The sequence below is a fragment of the Schistocerca piceifrons genome, chromosome 2, assembly GCF_021461385.2.
Source record: "Schistocerca piceifrons isolate TAMUIC-IGC-003096 chromosome 2, iqSchPice1.1, whole genome shotgun sequence".
In the NCBI taxonomy this organism is placed as follows: domain Eukaryota; kingdom Metazoa; phylum Arthropoda; class Insecta; order Orthoptera; family Acrididae; genus Schistocerca; species Schistocerca piceifrons.
In genome coordinates, this window is record NC_060139.1 from 479,770,589 (window position 1) to 479,792,086 (window position 21,498).

Consider the following 21,498-nt stretch of genomic DNA (forward strand, 5'->3'; position numbering starts at 1 on the left):
GAACCAGAGGCTGTAGAGAGTTTCAGACAGAGCATTAGGGAACAACTGACAAGAACGGGGGAAAGAAATACAGTAGAAGAAGAATGGATAGTTTTGAGAGACAACATAGTGAAGGCAGCAGAGGATCAAGTAGGTAAAAAGATGAGGGCTAGTAGAAATCCTTGGGTAACAGAAGTTATATTGAATTTAATTAATGAAATGAGAAAATATAAAAATGCAGTAAATGAAGCAGATAAAAAGGAACACAAACGTCTCAAAAACGAAATCAACAGGAAGTGCAAAATGGCTAAGAATGGATGGCTAGAGGACAAATGTAAGGGTGTAGAGGCTGAGGGTATTAAATTAGGAAATGAGACACTTAAAGTAGCAGATGAGCAAATTAACTGATGATGGTCAAAGTAGAGAGGATAGCAATGGCAAGAAAAGTGTTTCTGAAGAAGTGAAATTTGTTAACAATGAGTATAGATTTAAATGTCAGGAAGTCGTTTCTGAAAGTATTTGTGTGGAGTGTAGCCATGTATGGAAGTGAAACATGTACGATAAATAGTTTAGACAAGAAGAGGACAGAAGCTTTCGAAATATGGTGCTACAGAAGAATGCTGAAGATTAGATGGGTAGATCATGTAACTAACGAGGAGGTACTGAACAGAATTGGGGAGAAGAGGAATTTGTGGAGGAGGAGGAGATTACTGTTTAACGTCCCGTCGACAACGAGGTCATTAGAGACGGATCACAAGCTCGGATTAGGGAAGGATGGGGAAGGAAATCGGCCGTGCCCTTTCAAAGGAACCATCCCGGCATTTGCCTGAAGCGATTTAGGGAAATCACGGAAAACCTAAATCAGGATGGCCGGACGCGGGATTGAACCGTCGTCCTCCCGAATGCGAGTCCAGTGTGCTAACCACTGCGCCACCTCGCTCGGTAGGAATTTGTGGCACAACTTGACTACAAGAGGGAATCGGTTCGTAGGACATTTTCTGAGGCATCAAGGGATCACCAATTTAGAACTGGAGGGCAGCGTGGAGGATAAAAATTGTAGAGGAAGACCAAGTGATGAATACACTAGGCAGATTCAGAAGGATGTAGGTTGCAGTAGTTACTTGGAGATGAAGAACTCTGGACTGATGACCACAACAACAACAACAACAACAACAACAACATTACTTACAGTAAAATATTTCTTTCTCAATTATTATTATTATTTCTTTCTTTTCTCAGACGTTATGTCTCGTCAAAAATGGAAAGTGACGCGGACCTTGATCAAGCGTGACTTCCTTTTATCTGTACGGTATATGTTATATTGCATTTAGGAACTTTCGGGTAATTGAACATGTATCAATAATTACGGATTTCTGTAGTTGTATATATAAGTTTGGATGTACCTGTACTGCATTGATGTACTGGTGGATATTGTGTGGTATGACTCCTGTAGTTGATAGTATAATTGGTATAATGTCAACTTTATCCTGAAGCTAGATGTCCTTGACTTCCTCAGCCAGTTGGATGTATTTTTCAATTTTTTTCTCCTGTTTTCTTCTGTATATTTGTTGTATTGGGTATGGATATTTCGATTAGTTGTGCTAATTTTTTTCTTTTTATTGGTGAGTATGATGTCAGGTTTGTTATGTGGTGGTGTTTTATCTGTTATAATGGGTTCTCTTCCAGTATAATTTGTATTCATCATTCTCCAGTACATTTTGTGGTGCATACTTGTATGTGGGAACGTGTTGTTTTATAAGTTTATGTTGTAAGGCAAGTTGTTGATGTATTATTCTTGCTACATTGTCATGTCTTCTGGGGTATTCTGTATTTGCTAGTATTGTACATCCGCTTGTGATGTGATCTACTGTTTCTATTTGTTGTTTGCAAAGTCTGCATTTATCTGTTGTGGTATTGGGATCTTTAATAATATGCTTGCTGTAATATCTGGTGTTTATTGTTTGATCCTCTATTGCAATCATGAATCCTTCCGTCTCACTGTATATATTGCCTTTTCTTAGCCATGTGTTGGATGCGTCTTGATCGACGTGTGGCTGTGTTAGATGATACGGGTGCTTGCCATGTAGTGTTTTCTTTTTCCAATTTACTTTCTTCGTATCTGTTGATGTTATGTGATCTAAAGGGTTGTAGAAGTGGTCATGAAATTGCAGTGGTGTAGCCAATGTATTTATATGAGTGATTGCTTTGTGTATTTTGCTAGTTTCTGCTCATTCTAGAACGAATTTTCTTAAATTGTCTACCTGTCCATAATGTAGGTTTTTTATGTCAATAAATCCCCTTCCTCCTTCCTTTCTGCTTAATGTGCATCTTTCTGTTGCTGAATGTATGTGATGTATTCTCTATTTGTGGCATTGTGATCGTGTAAGTGTATTATTATTATTGGTGGTGATACTCACCTTTTTGGACCCTTTCCCCTCTGTCCCATATTTGGTGTTTGTAGGTTCTCATGTTTTGATTCCAAACCAATGAGATTATAGATTACTTGCTTGCATTGCACTACTTCTTCGTTTGTGAGCTCTTCTTTCACCATCAACTGAGGAAGAGGATCAATGTACTGAAAACAAAAACTGATATTAGTAGTGTAATAGTTTAAATCTGAAAGAAAATTCCAATCACGTTAAAAAAGAATGAAAGGTTGTACTTACTATATTTATACTTTTCAGCACAACCAAGGGGGGGAAAAAAACTATAAGTACGTAGGATGTATAGCATGCAGTAACTACTGATGAAGATATGAAGTGTAGAAAGTTTTGAAGTGTTCAATCCAATGTTCACATAAAGCACATGTGGGAAACATACTTCATCCCAATTTTATGAGATGGCCACATGGTTGATTGGAACACTACCACCTCCAGAATAAAAGTTTAATGGCTTATCAGCAGTGATGGTTTGTATTGATAGCACTTGTCCACTATTATCTACAGTGATTATCCAGCAACATGTTTGGGCGCATCTGATGAGAGGGTGCAACCCAACCACAGCTCTTACAGGGATCACCGTGCAGGCTGGATGGATTATGTTTTGGCATTCGATCTGGAGCACATGGGCACGACAGCATCTGCTGAGGACTGTGTGCTTGGGCTGTGCAGACTAGCAAGAGGAAGCAGATGTGCTGGCAGGATTCTATTCTATAAAAGCATGTGGAACTCCAAGAGCACCGGCTAGTGGCAGGCAGAGTTGTGTACAGATTGAGGAAATTGCTGCTGTGGGATACCTCTCATGTGTCAGCTGTTGTCACCAGGGGAATTAAAATTGGAGAGTGCATTTGTGTACGTTTACTTTCAACCTTTCTTTGTTCTACAAACTGTATCTGTTGATGCTCATCCTGGCCAGTTTTGCTTGGGTTGTCAAGCTTTATCAGTTACCGTAAAGGCTTATTCTGTTATTGTATTAGATGCTTGGCTCTGACTTTGCTTTTGGTTACATCAGAGGCCTGTGAGTTTGGATTAACTGAAGGATATTCAGTGTTTTGGAGTTTTACAAAGTGATTAACTATATCCTGTGTTTTTCCCAAAGTTCAATATTGTAATTTAATTAATTTTGTTGGGTGTTCCGTGTGGGTTAGTCACCTTATTGATGCATTAGTTAAGATGAGGCAGCTTTACTAATTTTTAGATACTTCTGTTAAGAGTTCATGAATGTATTCGCCTTGTTTATCTTGTGTGAAATTGTCTTGCGTAGTGTATTGCATTCCATTCAATTGTGGTAGGTGCAGCAACAGTAGCTTAAGGGATCAAATGGGTGAACAGTCTGTTGCACATATGTAATTGTTTATTAATTCCAAGTATGTATCTCAAATGATTAGTGTATCATTGGACTGGAACAATAAGGAAATAATTACAGCCCAAACACACAGAAGTGGCGCAACAATGTTACGGACAGGGAACTGTGCAACATGGGCGCCAGCCAGGTGACAGTGCTGGAGCAGTTGAGGTTGTCTGGCGGAGGAGACTAGATAGCGAGGTCATCGGTCTCATTGGATTAGGGAAGGACGGGGAAGGAAGTCGGTTGTGCCCTTTAAAAGGAACCAACCTGGCATTTACCTGGAGTGATTTAGGGAAATCACGGAAAACCTAAATCAGGAGGCCAGACATGGGATTGAACTGTTGTCCTCCCGGATGCGAGTCCAATGTGCTAGCCACTGTGCCACCTTGCTCGGTCTGGAACAGTGGAAATTTAGATGATGTGCAGGGGAAGGGGGGGAGGGGAAAGGGGAGGAGGTTGAATATAGGGAACTTCATGTATTAATATGAAAAGAAGAGGAAAAAGGAGGGTAAAAGAGGAAATGTTGTGAGATGAGGATCATGTAAGATAGTGGGTAATGTTGCACGAACGGAAAGGGATAGGGAACTTCATGTATTAATATGAAAAGAAGAGGAAAAAGGAGGGTAAAAGAGGAAATGTTGTGAGATGAGGATCATGTAAGATAGTGGGTAATGTTGCACGAATGGAAAGGGAAGCTTGTCATGCTGTTAGAGGAAAATTTGGACCTGGGAAGAATGAAAAGAGTGTGCCATAGGTGTCCAAAGAAGAGGAGGGTGGAGGAATTGGTTTTAATGAGGAGACAGAATAAGACGGAGGGAAAGGAGGCGAGTTATAGTCAGATGGGTGGGGAAGGAGGGGCTGGAAGTGTCATTTTGGAAAGAAGATGGTTAACACAGAGTGCACATAAAGTCCGGGAACACTTTTAATTATTTAAATGATAATTAACTGAAACCCTCAGCTGCAGACAGGTGTTTTTGATATACCTTGATGGGGACAGCTGAAAATGTGTGCCCCGACCAGGACTCGAACCCGGGATCTCCTGCTTGCATGGCAGACGCTCTATCCATCTGAGCCAAAGAATACACAGATGAATAGTGTGACTGCAGGGACTTATCCCTTGCACGCTTTCTGTGAGACCCACATTCCCAAATGTTCACAATCTACATACGTAATGTACCTGATAGATATTTGCCCATCCACTCATTACTCGTGCACACTAAGGTGACGATTCCCGTAAGAGTTCAAGCAACCTGTGTGCATTCACACAGACGAAGGTCAATGGGTGGGTAGCCTTTAACTATATATATGAAGATAGTAACTGTTCTTGGAAGAACAGATACCACTGATGACCGTGCAGCTTCTCTAGAATAAATGATAATGCATATGTGTATTCAGTGGCTCAGATGAATAGAGCGTCTGCCATGTAAGCAGGAGAACCCGGGTTCGAGTCCCGGTCATTTATTCTAGAGAAGCTGCACGGTCATCAATGGTATCTTTTCATTCGAGGACAGTTTGTGAGCTTGACCACTCCCATTTAGACCAATTTATGGAAGTTGTTAGCTCCCTCCTATATGAGAAAGTTACTTATTAAAGGAAAGTAATTTAAAAAGATCTCCCCACTACAGAAAACATACCTTGCAGCACATTATGATCTGAATCAAAGCAGTAAATACCAAGGTATCTTCCCATTTGCAGAAAGAGTGGTCAGCCTCACCTCCATTCAGTTTAGTAATAAACAGCTCGATCTTCCTAAGGAAAGTCTCAAGAGCAATATTCAGCTCATTTCAAATGAACATCGGACCAGTGATCTCATTGCTCATTTAAAGATTGCTTTAGATCATGCAGTTGATGATAAAACTAATCAATGAAAAATCTCATGTAAAGCAAGAGACAAAGGGAGACAATTATCTTCCAAAACTGTTTGTAATAAAGATGGGACAGTAGTCTGTACAATATAATCTGCCCTGATAATCATTATAAATACAAAGTCAGGAATCCAAGAATACCAACCTTTTACCCCCAGATTAAGTCTCACAAGGAATTTTTCCCAATCTGTGCCATTGTTAATTGTAGAGGCAATACTACCGAACTTGTTTCCAAGATTGTATTAAATATGCTCAAACAATTTTATACCTTTGAAACCTCCTACTCTGTCCTAACCAAACAGTACTAGTTGTATGACTACAACGAAAATTTTTGTTGTCCTCTCCTTGTTTGCACTTTTACAAAATATATCTATATACATATGTAAATGTTATGAAACAATTGATTGCTACTCACCACACAGAGGAGATGTTGGCCTCAGTGGCTAGAGACAGTGGTCACATGTTCATGAATTGTGCTTGCGTGAATGTGTGTGTGAGTGTTTTCTATGTTAGAAAAAGGCCTATTGGCTGAAAGCTCACATGTTAAGCTGTCTTTTTGTTGTGCCTGTCTGCAACTCAACATCTCCTCTACATGGTGAGTATCAATCTATCTTTTTCATAATACTGTCGTTATTCCATTGTGGATTTTCCACAGTTTGATATATACTAATCTTCCTGTTCAAGAAACACTAGATATCATTCTTTAAAACCTGTCCAGAAATGGCAAATTAAATCCAGATGAAGTCGACAAGCTCATCTCTCTCCTTTGCCTCATTACCTTACATACTTATTTTTCTTTTATTGACAGCCTTATAAACAAATAGGCAGCCTTGCAATGGGCAACTGCAGCACAGGATTTTAAGCAGATAATTTGGTCAATACACTTGAAAACTGCTATTTTATGCAAGCTTCTGTCGTTAGTACGAAAATCCTTTTTTACTGCAGACACATGGATGATATTTTTATTATAATGAATGCCTACATGAATGACATATGCCTCCTCTGAGATGAATTTTGCCATCTTCATCCAAAAATGGTTTTCATTCACCAACACATGTGAACTGAGTGCTCCATAATTATTTGTACCTAACACTCACTTTATTCAATAATTACATCAAGTTTGGGCTTTATAGAAAGCCCACAAACAGTGACACAATCATCAACTCAACATCCTTCCATCCTTTCAGTTACAAAAGAAGCTTTTTTTCTTCTGTGATCGACCGTTTGTGTGACCTGCCCTTAGATTCAGAAACCGTCAAACAAGAGCTTGCAAATTTGAGACACATTGCTAGAATCAATGGATACCACCCTAGTCTGGTAGACAGAAAATACAATTTAAAAATCTCTAAAACCAGCACCTCCCTAGACCGTAGGGCTATCTTACATGAACCTCACGTCACACCACTTCCTCTTTTATCCCAATTTTTTCCTTTCCTTTCATATTAATATGTAATTTTCCCTGTATATACACGTCCTCCCCTTCGCCCTCCTCTTCTCTCTTTTCCCTTCACCTCCCCTCCCCATCCCATGCACATCATTTAAATTCCTGCTGCCCTAGCACTACTACCAAGCTAGTCCCTAACTCACACAGTTCGTTGTCTGTAACATCGCTACACCACTTCTGTATTTATGATCGTTGAGGGCATTGCAGTTCCACCTCATTCAATTTCATCACTGTGAATGCGCGTCTACTAATGCACCAGCTCCTCCTTCAACAAATATGTGTGAAAAGGATGCAGACAGAATTGCAATTTTCTTTTTGAAGGGGTGGGAGGGTGATGTCTTGGTGCTCACTATACGGTTTCTATTTACGCCAGGATCGTGGGGTAAATGGCACATAATATTTGGTTTAGCCCCAAGCAGTAGCTATTTGCATAGCCATTTGAACATCTGTCTAACTGTTGCTATGTTACTGCATATTAAGTAAGTTCTGAATGACAAACTGGAGCTGTGAAATAATTAATTCTTTTTGAAAAGATTTTAAATGGGGTGAAATTTAATTGGGCTGAAATTAAACTTACTGAGCGAGGTGGGGCAGTGATTAGCACACTGGACTTGCATTCTGATGGACAACTGTTCAGACCCACGTCCAGCCATCCGGATTTAGGTTTTCCATGATTTTCCCAAACCGCTCCAGGAAACTGCTGGGATGGTTCCTTTCAATAGGCACAGCCAATTTCTTTCCTTATCCTTGACACAATCCAAGCTTGTGCTCCGTCTAAAACGACCTCGATGTCAAGGGGACATTAAACCCAATCTTCCTTCCTCCTTGCTTTGAAACTATAGCTTAGCTAACAGAATCATTTGCCTGTGCACCATTAGGATTTTACATGCAAAAACATGTTTTTCTGAGAGGCTTCTGAAGCACACCACTTCTATACTTTAAACTTGTACAAATCACTTCAAACTTTGCACAAAGATTGACAAATGGATAAAGTCAAGAAACTTTTTTTTTTAATTCAATACTCTTTATGGGTTGCTGAGATACAATGATGTTTAAGTTAACCAGAATGCAGCACATAAAGAAAAAACACATTTTCAGAAGTTTTTGAGCAAGCTATTTGTGTAACTTTTACGAATCATTCCAAACTTTGAACAAAGGTAGATAAATCGATACAGCTAAAACAATTTTTTTTTTTTATCTAATAATCTTCATCGATTGTGGAGATACAATGACTTAAAGTTGAACTAAATGCAGTTTGTAAAATATGTTCTTACATGAACTGAATGTGTGGATGCATGTTAAAGTGGATAAAATACATAAAAAATGAAATCTTACAATAAAATTTAAATTGAATTTTCAAAAATATAGTGTAATTCACACTTCACACACAAAAAAGGGTTCAAATTTTGTACAAAAGTAGACAAATACATGTAATTAATAGTTGTCCCATTGTTTTGAGAAAGTTTCATCCAATGCCATGACACAGCACTCTAAAGTTGCACATAAAATCTTCAGAAACTACTATGAAATCTTGTAGAAAATTTATTTTCAAACAAAAGAAGCTAAAGTTCATCAATTTTCACACAGGATTGGAAAGATGACAGTATTTTGTCATGTATATTGTGTTTCAGAGATCTGCTGATCTCATTTCAGTCACTCATACTCATCCTTAATTCAGGTTGGCTGTTGCAATGTTTCATGGTAGAGCTAAAGTTGGGAACCACAATGCAAAATGCTCCTATCACAACACAAAAATAGGTCCACCCTGGCCAGAGGTAGGAATGAAAAGAATGGAACTAGCTTTTTGACTTATCTGGCAGTATCAAAGACATTTAAATCTTTTAAGTTAATTCTACTTCCCCAGGACAGTGAGCTCCCTTAGCTGCAATGTGTTGGCACACCTGCATCTTGCAATTTATAAGCTAAAGTCCCTGATCCTGTGCCCAAAATCCAGGACATTTGCCAGCCACAGTAAATAACATGTAATATCATACGGCTGAAGAGCATACTTGTAATAGCTAAGAGTTTTTCTGAGGGATAAAATTTCTGGGCGTGGATTTTTTCCTGGAGGAACACTAAGACAAGTTTATGGTTTTAGGTTGGGGGTGACTGTTTCCTGGAGAGGACCTTTTTTCCCCCAAATCCATATCCTGTTACATGTATGGTGATGGATGCAAGAGAGACTATAAGCACATTTATGTGCTTCTAGAGAGTGGGATACATCTATAATAGGAAGTATCGGAGCTTGGCAGTGCATCTCTAATCGAAAATAGCACAGTGTGTCGATGCATGCATCCTAAACTTTAATGATGTTTTGTGTTATACTGCAAGACATGACAAATGCCATGTTGGATGACATGATGGCATGTGTCATGCTGTACAATATCACATCAAGTATCATGTTATTTTACTTGATACACTGCGTGATATTTCATGACATGGGTACCAATACTAACAAGTGAAAAAAGTGTGTGTATGTCAAGATGTTTTGAATTAAATGTCCCGAAGCTGCCAGATAAATTGAAAAGCTACTTCCCTTAGGAAATATTCGCCTCCCACACCCTCCTTTTTTTTTGCCATGATAAGAGTGTTTTTCAATCTGGTTGCCTTCATATTTGATTTGCTCCTCCCCCTTCCCTTCTCCCCTAATCTGTTATACTCAATGTTTTTGCTACTCATCTTTCTGTGTCTTTTTATGGCTCCCCTATGTCAATTTGTAGTTTATGATAAGGTGTTTTTCACCTCTGTTTTACATGACAACTGGGTCCCATACTTAAGACTTTCATTGTTCAACCAACTAAGTTTTAAATTTTCTCAAATTTACTCACTTCTTAGTGATATGAGACCTACATATCTGAGTTGTAACTATTTCTTTATTGTTCCAGTCTGACAAAGTGTCTGATGACGTGTAATTGGAATTAATAAACAATTACATAATTGCAACAGACTGCTCACTTGTCTGAATCTGTTATACATAAATTTTAGCGAATAGGTTTTTGAATGTTATGTTACAGTGAGTTACTGTGGCAGTTTAGCCACGGAGCCAAGCAGAGTCCACATCCAGTACTGGTGACTGGAGAGAGCTCCTGGTTGTACTGGTTACCTGTCCTGTTATGCCTTTGGGCAATTATTAATGCTTCTGTGTGTGTGTGTGTGTGTGTGTGTGTGTGTGTGTGTGTGTGTGTGTGTGTATGAAGGGGGGAGGGGGGGGGGGAGGAAGGAGGGATGGAAAGGGTGGTTACAGGTTTCACTGAGAGTAATGGAAAGGAGACTTGAAAAGGAAAATCTGAAAGGAGGAGGGTCAGGTGAAGAAAAGCAACACAGGGCACAAAAATGGCGAGATAATGTAAAGAATGAGCCATTTGAAGCCAAAATGAAGTGATTCTGGCATAGCTCCAACTTTTACACAACCCCTTTCTTATCCTTCTACAGCCTAGCTTTCAGTGGTTCCCAAGTTAAAGTTTGGCTGTAGTATAGCATGCTACATTTACAATGCTAAAATTTTGAAACAATCATAATAGTTTCCTTCACTTGTCAAATAAAGCACAATATTTTTAATGACGCTGTACTTGAGCCTTGCATCCTGCAAACTGCAGGTGTAGACTCCACAGGCATTTTATTGTGGTCATTGTGAAATAACAACAATAATAATAGCAACATATAATAATTAACTACTGAATATACTAGTATTGCTGTTCTCATTGAAATAATTGGATATCTTTTTGATTTAATATGGGATCTATGGTAAAAGAAACATACCATCCTCAGATTAAAAATTAATGTTGATGAAATAGTGATGGGCCAATACTTTGTATGGCGATCAAGTCGGGCTCTCATCTTGTCTAATGGTGTCTCTGGCTCAGTTTCATCATATTTTCGTTTCAGAGGTATCAGTTTGTTATTCTGCATTAGCACACCAAAATCCTAAAACGAAGAAAATATAAAATCAGTGGATTCACTCAACACTGGCAGGAAACTGTACATGATGATGATGATGATGATGATGATGATGAAGAGATAAATATCATGCTTTGCTTTACTTAAAAGTACATTTATATAATGGAAGGAAACATTCCACGTGGGAAAAATTATATATAAAAACAAAGATGAGGTGACTTACCGAACAAAAGCGCTGGCAGGTCGATAGACACACAAACAAACACAAACATACACACAAAATTCAAGCTTTCGCAACAAACTGTTGCCTCATCAGGAAAGAGGGAAGGAGAGGGGAAGACGAAAGGAAGTGGGTTTTAAGGGAGAGGGTAAGGAGTCATTCCAATCCCGGGAGCGGAAAGACTTACCTTAGGGGGAAAAAAGGACAGGTATACACTCGCACACACGCACATATCCATCCACACATACAGACACAAGCAGACATATTTCTGCTTGTGTCTGTATGTGTGGATGGATATGTGCGTGTGTGCGAGTGTATACCTGTCCTTTTTTCCCCCTAAGGTAAGTCTTTCCGCTCCCGGGATTGGAATGACTCCTTACCCTCTCCCTTAAAACCCACTTCCTTTCGTCTTCCCCTCTCCTTCCCTCTTTCCTGATGAGGCAATAGTTTGTTGCGAAAGCTTGAATTTTGTGTGTATGTTTGTGTTTGTTTGTGTGTCTATCGACCTGCCAGCGCTTTTGTTCGGTAAGTCACCTCATCTTTGTTTTTATATATAAAAGTACATTTAGTTATACATGTACATTAACGTAGTTTTTTGTGTCATATGTAATTGCCAACAAATAATTGTGTTTGCAGAAAGAAAATGAATTGGGAGTATGAGTCACTGACAATAGCAACACTCAAAATACTCATACTGTATGCACTATCTCACTCAGTAATCACATTTGATGGTGGTCTGTGTCTCTTCTTGAACACTGAGGTAATACAGCGAGTATGATATCTTTCAAAACATCACAACACACTGATCTAGTTACCTGACTGAAAACCCATGAACTTTTTGTCATTACACTTGGATAAACACTCTAGTATAATTTCATGATGCTTATGTACAAATAATGAGGTACAACCCCTAAACAAAATGTGCTTCTGATGTGCCTGAAACTAAAAGTTTACAGTCAGTCTGTATAACCAGATTTTACTTATACTATTGATACACAGACTTTTTAGAACTAAGGAGTGCTCAAGGAGCAGCTGGGTGCTGCATGGTGGTACACAATATACAAGATGAAATAAAAACATGGAATGGAAGACACAGTTATGGCTATAAAGAAACCACAATGGATGTGGGTATGGCATAGATAAAAAACAGATCTAGATGATGACATAATGGAAGATGGATATATGGCAAGAATGAACTTGCAGGAGTAACATGGGGAAGTCTGGAGAAGACCAATATCCAGTAATGGATGTCAAATGGCTGATAATGATAACCATGAATGAAGTGTGACAACAGGCATTTTCAAAAATTTGAAAAAATTAAGATGTCAACCCAAAGACTTCTAGTTAGCCCTTTGATGGTGTGCCACAAGAAACAATAACAGTTATAACTATTTCATTTCTGTCATTCGTATCTATGCTACTTAACGTAAAGGGAGCAACCAATGCAAATAAAATATTTCCAAACTCAGTTGATAATGTCATATCCACACAATCCTCTGGTTACAAAGTATCAACTGCCAATGCTTTTCAAATGTGAAATTACCCTTACTATTCAAGGCACAGATTACAAATATCCAGCAAAGACAGGTACAGTACATTTAAATCAGTTGACAGAAGAGCAACCTGATTTCTATGAGAACATGGTAAATAGGTTTCAGAAGAGTAAGTTCAAAAATGTTGCTACATTTTTATATTATCCTGGTTATAATATGAACATAACTAATTACATACACCATGCAAAAGTGGTATATGGGACAATTTCTTTTAGTAAAACTAAGTACATTGTAGGTAGATCAATAACTGCTGTACAGTTTACCAAGAAGAGTAGCCATAGTGAAATAAATTGATGTAATGAAATAGATTCAGCTCTTTGAAGGTTCTTAAAAGAAATAATCAATGAGAATAGACCTCTTAAACAAGTAAGTGATAAAAATAGCATAAAATTTAAAAAATGAAGAAGCTAAATTAGTACCGTTATCCGATAATCTGTCACACGACCTCCACAACCTTCACTGATAGAAGGAGGATCTTCCAAGACACTACGTGCAGTTACTAAAGTGTGGACAAATATTTCTCCGCCATGAGCAGCAAGCAAATGTGAAATTATCTTTCCTCCAGTTTTCCTTGGCATTTCCAACATGACAGAACGACCATTCAGCAAGAAGTTTATGAGACACGAAGAAGGCCGGCTATGGAACAAAATAGCAATAGATTAAATTAGATACACTGTTCATTGTGGAGATCTACAGAGAAGAACCCCTAAAGGATGTGGAGGATGTCAAACAAACAAAAATACACAATAAATATTTACAGAAAACCCTCATATCTTAACATTCTTTCCACAGATCTTAAGTGAAGGGATCCTCAAGGATGCGGAAAATCTATACAAATTATACACTTTTGTCATATTCACATTAATTAAAAACCTGTAACAAATATTTCAATATATACACAATAATGTATATAAAACAATACCAAGGCTAATGCATCCAAGCACTTACAAGAACAAAATCAGTTTGCAAGTCACTTACACAAATCCCACTGCTGCGCTGAAGCTGTAGCAAAGTCGAGTATTTCATAGCATTCATATTATGAGATATAATTAATAATAAAAACATCAATATATTCTACTAAAAAAATCATCAATGAGTACAAGGAGTTGACCATCAATAAATACTTTTGGTTCCTCTTAAACTGTACTTAATTAGTAGTTGAATCTTGTATGCTTGTTGACAAGCTACTGAAAATACTGAATAATAGACATCATTCTGTATGAAAATTGACTGACTTTTAAGTCTTTATGAAGAATATTCTTAAATTTTATTTGCTATTTATCACACAGTTTGTATCATCTGTAAATAAAATGCACTCATCATCTGGTAATGTTGCTGTTGAAAGAACGTCAATATGAACAATAAAAAGTAAGAGTCCTAAGAACAAACCTTTTGACAAACACACACAAACATACATACTAAAAGTGTATTGAATGCATTGGGACTGAAATATTTGCATGGTTTTGGCACATTTTTTGAATTATACACACTCTACTTTGATCACGTTTTCTGTACTTGTCAGTATGATTCTTTACGATTTTCCATGTGCATAGTACCTATAATAACACGATAACCTTCCGTAATGGTTAAAACACTAGTTAGAGGATGAACATGTTTAAGACAATGAAACCCAAGCGCATATACAGGACTGTGTTAGCCTTGCCAGCTACACTGTCCAGTAGCGGAGCTATGTATGCGTTAAGGGGGGAAGGGGGGTGGGGAGAGTTGCAATGTCTCTGAAGAAAGACAATGTTCAGAAGAAGATCAGCAACATATTTAAACTCTCCTTTACATGCCTGCCAACCGCTCAATGCCTCAGCTAGAGGATGAGTAGTTACCATTATTCCTTTCATTATTTGTATTCTATTCAAAACCTTCCAATATCATTTTATCATACTTAAGTGATGAGAAAAGCAAGTAAGTAACAAGAATGAAAAATACACTACTAACCAAAACATTAAACAACAGGGTGTACATAATGTTATTACATGCAGAACTGGAGATACGGCTCAAGCATAGGATTTTCTCTGAATACCAAAGAACTACGAAGGAAAAAATATTTGAACATATATGCATTCACTGCAGTGTGAAGGAGAAAGTATTCACTTTCTCCTAGGTTCAAGTTTTGCTTGTTTTGCTGGTTTCAGAAAATTATGATTGATGTAACAGAAAGCTGACAGTCTTAAATATCATAAAGCATTTGGCAATGGGTCAAGTGGCTCAATGCAACTGCACTAACAGTAATTCCCAGTTCGTAAACATTTGCACTACAGATTAAGAAAATTATAAGAGGTAATCAAAAAGTTTCTGTTTGAAGGTTATACAGTCCAGAATTAGTATGCCAATCGGACAAATTTGCCGTGAGCATTGAAGCAATCATCCACTGATGCACCAAGCTGAAGATATCTGTTTGGTAAAAGGCCAGGTCCTGCTGCATGGAGAAGTCTCTAATTGCCTGCTGCACATCCTCATGCAACAGGAATCACCAACCATTCAAGGACATTTTTAAGGGACTGAAGGTATGATAATCGCATTTGTAATTATCAGAAGCATGGGATGGGTGCTCAAGTGTCTCTCACTACCATTGGCATAACTTCTGCATTATGGCATTTGTGGTCTGGGGAAGTGCTTTATCATGAAGCAGGAGCACTCACTGCCACTGCTTTCCAGGACATTTTCCCCAGATATGCTTCTCATACACATTCTTCATTCTCTGCTGGATGTTTACCAACGTTTGTCCTTGAGCAGCCAATACATTAGTCCTGTTTGGATGTGTTTGGTAATAATGTCGCCATAGTTTACGTTTCCACATTTACCGCATACATGTTGTAAATAAACAAATGCCACAGTAATCCCTTTCCTATATGTTGGTGACTATAAACCCACACCAGAATTGTGCTATGTTGCACATATACTGCAGCACAGCCCTCAAATGGAAACTTTTTTATTGCCCTTTAGACGTTAAATAATAGCAAGATAGGTCTATAACTAATCAATTTCTGAAGAAAAGGACAGCTTGCTACTCACTGTAGAGATGACCTGCTGAGCTGCAGTAGCAATGAAAAGACTTAACACATTATAGCTTTTGGCCAAGGCCTTCTTCAGCAAAGAAAACAAGCACAAATTCACGTAAGCAAGCACACTTCGTTCACACATGCCCACTGCTGCCAGCAGCTGCAAGTGGTCAGAGCTACCAGTGATAGTGGTCACCAATGTAACTGTCTGCATCTCAATGGGGCAACTTTCTGGTGAGTAGCAATCTATTCTTTTCCTAATACTGCTAATATTCCAACCTGGAGTTTCCATTGTTTAATTCATTTATCAACTTTTCTTACAATCCTCAAGGTTAATAATTAAGTCTCGTCTACAGCAACAGGCTAATCTCAGGAAGGCACATGTCTGTGCTATCTGAATGTCACAGGATTAGGGTCAGATCACATAGTCACGGTCCTTATAAGTGGCTCCTTCATTTAAACAACTTATGATCATATGCACAGTACATAGTTGTTATGTTCCCTGGATCAGTTGAATTATGCGTATAATTTCTTGTATAATGCTTAATATATGTACAGTCTTCCCCTATTTTCTATCATTATCACAACTTTTTTCTCTGGCGTTTCCTGCTTATCACTGCAGATCCTGACAATTCATCTCTTTTCAATTCATATTCCTAATTTTAACCTTTCTTTTTCTTGTCTTCCTTTGTACCTATTTTCTCCTTTTATGACTTAATTTTCTCACCTTTTAAAAATTAGTATTAATATGTATGTTATTAAACAATTACATTCAGCTGTTGTTGTACTTCATCTATGTGTCTCAGAGACAAAATTGTTAACAATTCATCATGTCTCCATTCATTTATGTATCATAAAACACCTCATGGCAATTGTTTTTATCCATTGAAAGTCTTCAATGCACAACAGTGTGCACTAAATACAGCAATGCTCTTCCCCAATCACCTTGGAAATATCTGTTTGAATAGTTACATGAACAACGGATCTTGCCGTTGGTGGGGAGGCTTGCTTGCCTCAGCGAAACAGATAGCTGTATCGAGGGTGCAACCACAATGGAGGGGTATCTGTTGAGAGGCTAGACAAATGTGTGGTTCCTGAAGAGGGGCAGCAGCCTTTCAGTAGTTGCAGGGGCCACAGTCTGGATGATTGACTGATCTGGCCTTCTAACACTAACGAAATCAGCTTTGCTGTGCTGGTACTTCGAATGGCTGAAAGCAAGGGGAAACTAAAGCCGTAATTTTTCCCAAGGGCATGCAGCTTTACTGTACAGTTACATGATGGAGTGTCCTCTTGGGTAAAATATTCCGGAGGTAAAATAGACCCCCATTCAAATCTCTGGGCGAGGACTACTCAGGAGGATGTCAGTATCAGGAGAGAGAAAACTGGCGTTCTACAGATCAGAGCGTGGAATGTTAGATTCCGTAATCGGGCAGGTAGGTTAGAAAATTTAAAAAGAGAAATGGATAGGTTCAATTTAGATACAATGGGAATTAGTGATGTCTGGTGGTAGGAGGAACAAGACTTCTCGTCAGGTGATTACACGGTTATAAATAAAAAATCAAATAGAGATAATGCAGGAGTAGGTTTATTAATGAATAAAAAAAATAGGAGTGCAGGTAAGTTACTACAAACAGCATAGTGAACGCATTATTGTGGCCAAGATAGATACGAAGCCCACACCTACCACAGTAGTACAAGTTTATATGCCAATGAGCTCCACAGATGACGAAGAGATTGATGAGATAAAAGAAATTATTCAGATAGTGAAGGGAGACGAAAATTAAAATTAATAGTTATTGGTGACTGGAATTCGATAGTAAGAAAAGGAAGAGGAGGAAACATAGTAGGTGAATACAGAATGGGGGTAAGGAGTGAAAGAGGAAGCCACCTGGTAGAATTCTGCACAGAGCATAACTTAATCATAGCTAACACTTGGTTCAAGAATCATGATATAAGGTTGTATACATGGAAGAGGCCTGGAGATGCTGGAAGGCTTCAGATAGATTATATAATGGTAAGACAGAGATTTAGGAACCAGGTTATAAACTGTAAGACATTTACAGGGGCAGATGTGGACTACGACCACAATCTATTGGTTATACACTGTAGATTAAAACCGAAGAAACTGCAAAAGGTTGGGAATTTCAGGAGATGGGACCTGGATAAACTGACAGAACCAGAGGTTGTGGAGAGTTTCAGGGAGATCATTAGGGAACAATTCACAAGAATGGTGGGAAAAAAAAGTAGATGAAGAATGGGTAGCTTTGAGAGATGAAATAGTGAAGGCAGCAGAGGATCAAGTAGGTAAAAAGATGAGGGCCAGTAAAAATTCTTGGGTAACTGAAAATATAAAAATTCAGTAAATGAAGCAGGCAAAAAGGAATACAAACGTCTCAAAAGTGAGATAGACAGGAAGTGCAAAATGTCTTAGCAGGGACAGCTAGAGGGCAAATGTAAGGATGTAGAGGCATATACCACAAGGTGTAAGATAGATACTGCCCACAGAAAAATTAAAGAGACCTTTGGAGAAAAGAGAGCCACTCGTATGAATATCAAGAGCTCAGGTAGAAACCAAGTTCTAAGCAAAGAAGGGAAAGCAGAAAGGTGGAAGGAGTATATAGAGGGTCTGTACAAGGGCGACGTACTTGAGAACAATATTATGGAAATGGAAGAGCATGCAGATGAAGATCAAATGGAAGATACAATACTGTGTGAAGTGTTTGACAGAGCACTGAAAGATCTAAGTTGAAACAAGGCCCCAGGAGTAGACAACATTCCATTAGAACCACTGATAACCTTGGCAGAGGCAGCCCTGACAAAACTCTATCATCTGGTGAGCAAGATATATAAAACAGGCGAAATACCCTCAGACTTCAAGAAGAATATAATAATTCCAATCCCCAAGAAAGCAGGTGCTGACAGATGTGAAAATTACCGAACAATCAGTTTAATAAGTCATGGCTACAAAACACTAACACGAATTATTTACAGACGAATGGAAAAACTGGTACAAGCCGACCCCGGGGAAGGTCAGTTTGGATTCCGTAGAAATGTCGGAACACGTGAGGCAATACTTATTCTACGACTCATCTTAAAAATAGATTAAGGAAAGGCAGACCTACACTTCTAGCATTTGTAGACTTACAGAAACCTTTTGACAATGTTGACTGGAATACTCTCTTTCAAATTCTGAAGGTGGCACGGGTCAAATAAAGGGAGAGAAAGGCTATTTACAATTTGTACAGAAACAAGAAGGCAGTTATAAGAGTTGCGGGGCACGAAAGGGGAGCAGTGGTTGAGAAAGGAATGAGACAGGATTGTAACCTATCCCCGATATTATTCAATCTGTATATCGAGCAAGTAGTAAAGGAAACAAAAGAATAATTCACAATAGGAATTAAAATCCATCGAGAAGAAATAAAATCTTTCAGGTTTGCCAATGACATTGTAATTCTGTCACAGACAGCAAAGGAACTGGAAGAGCAGTTGAATGGAATGGACAGTGTCTTGAAAGGAGGATATAAGATGGACATCAACAAAAGCGAAGTGAGGAGAATGGAATGTAGTCAAATTAAATTGGGTGATGCTGAGGGAATTAGATTAGGAAATGAGACACTTAAAATAGTAAATGAATTTTGGTATTTGGGGAGCAAAATAACTGATGATGGTTGAAGTAGAGAGGACATAAAATGCAGACTGACAATGCCAAGGAAAGTGTTTCTGAAGAAGAGAAATTTGTTAACATCGAGTATGCATTTATATGTCAGGAAGTCGTTTCTGAAAGTATTTGTGTGGAGTGTAGCCATGTATGGAAGTGAAACATGGACAATAAATAGTTTAGACAAGAAAAGAATAGAAGCTTTCAAAATGTAGTGCTACAGAATAATACTGAAGATTAGATGTGTAGACCACATAGCTAATGAGAAGGTATTGAACAGAATTGGGGAGAAGAGAAATTTGTGGCACAACTTGACTAGAAGAAGGAATCGGTTGGTAGGACATGTTCTGAGGCATCAAGGGATCACCAATTTAGTATTGGAGGGCAGCGTGGAGGGTAAAAATTATAGAGGGAGAAGAGAGATGAATACACTGAGCAGATTCAGAAGGATGTAGGTTGCAGTAGGTACTTGGAGATGAAGAAGCTTGCACAGGATAGATTAGCATGGAGAGTTGCATCAAACCAGTCTCTGGACTGAAGACCACAACAACAAAAACAACAACAACAACAACAATCTAAGTAAGACCTTGTTGTATATAATTCTTTAATAAAGCTTCTTAATAAGAACCCATTACTACATGAACATCCATTTTTCATTCAAAATTGGGCAAATTATGCCATAATAAAAGTTTTGTTCACCTGTCTAATTACAGGAAATGCACAACTGATAGCAAGAGTTGACTTTAAAATACAAGCAAACAAAAAATGTTTCTTTCTGAAGACTCTATGCTGAAGATGAAATTTTATTTGGGAAAGTAAAGAATATATGAAGTAACATACTTTCTGCTGCTGTACAACTAAATTGTTTTTTCACTACTGTGTATGAAATCTGCAGAAGAGTAACAACACACATAAGTATGGCCATAAAACCGCACCCTAAAGTAAAAAAAACCGCACCCTAAAGTAAAAAAATACATTTTTTTCATACAGTCTTTTCTTATGGTACTTGCATTGAGAATAAATTTTGTCAAAACTGATTTTACCGTTTTATGACACAGTTAAGTAAAATGGTGGAAGTAACGTTATGTAACACAGTTAAAATTTAAAGAAATGTAGCTGCTTCAATAAGTTTAGGAATACAAAGATTTGGGGGAAAAAGTGCCATATATATTCAAATAAACCATTATAAAATTACAAATATGTATACATGAAAGGCAAAAAAAGTTGGAGGGAAAGGGTTTGAAAATAATAAGTAGCACTCCGACTATTCCTTCGCTCAAAAGGTGTTTTCAGTCTCCCAGATCTCCCCTAGTTTCACAGACTGCAAATCCCATTTATCAAACAGCCAGTCTATGACACTACCATTCTCTCTGCATATTCATTTTTGTAGAAATGTCTGATACCACAACTGAAGAGAGTGAGCTGATTTGTTCAATTATTAGAACAATTGATGAAATGAAGCTATTTTCTGGGGCAGGGCAGCACCACAATTCATCTCTGAACATGATCTGATACCATTCATCAGCTGTCAATGCTTCCCGGTCACCGCACTGCTCCAATTGCAGCCATTTGCATTGTGGTGTTAAAGGCAGCCTATGCATCAGACTGTAATTCCATAGTCTGGTTGTTGCTAGTCTCTGACCAATGGTGCAATATGCCACAGTATGTCACAGGGAGTCAACTGCTTGTTCTCTGATGGCAGGTGCAGATGTGAAGGAGCTACAAAGTGCCTGGTGCATAATACAGCAATACTTGTTATGGTTAAATGTCGTCAACCAGAACATTAATGACCAGTATGCCTGCCCTCACTCTCAGGCAGTTCAGGATCAGGTCACTGTTGCATCCAAATGCCCCAAAAATCTGGATATTACACAATTTGACTTGCTAGTCAAATGGAGAGCTACAATGATGCCACTTTCAAACTCTATCAGGTGCTGATATGGCTGTCACACACAAGTACAAGGCTTCTCTGTGTGCTTCACAGTGAACACTCAATATCTGATACTGTTTATGCCTGTTCTACAGGGTCAATCATCTAAAACTTGTACCGCAAATATTGTGAAAATGAAATGTGCTATTCAT

General features: G+C 38.3%; 1 protein-coding gene across 3 annotated transcripts in view; it reads right to left on the bottom strand.

Moving 5' to 3' along the window:
• Positions 1 to 21,498, bottom strand: part of LOC124776251 (integrator complex subunit 13) — a 311,412-nt gene that overhangs the window by 201,864 nt on the left and 88,050 nt on the right. For all 3 annotated transcript variants that reach the window (XM_047251124.1, XM_047251121.1, XM_047251122.1), the window contains exons 8-10: positions 13,164 to 13,380; positions 10,834 to 10,998; positions 2,397 to 2,554 (exon numbers count right to left, since the gene is read on the bottom strand). In XM_047251124.1, the coding sequence (XP_047107080.1) occupies positions 2,397 to 2,554; positions 10,834 to 10,998; positions 13,164 to 13,380 (540 nt within the window). The remainder of the gene's footprint in view (positions 1 to 2,396; positions 2,555 to 10,833; positions 10,999 to 13,163; positions 13,381 to 21,498) is intronic.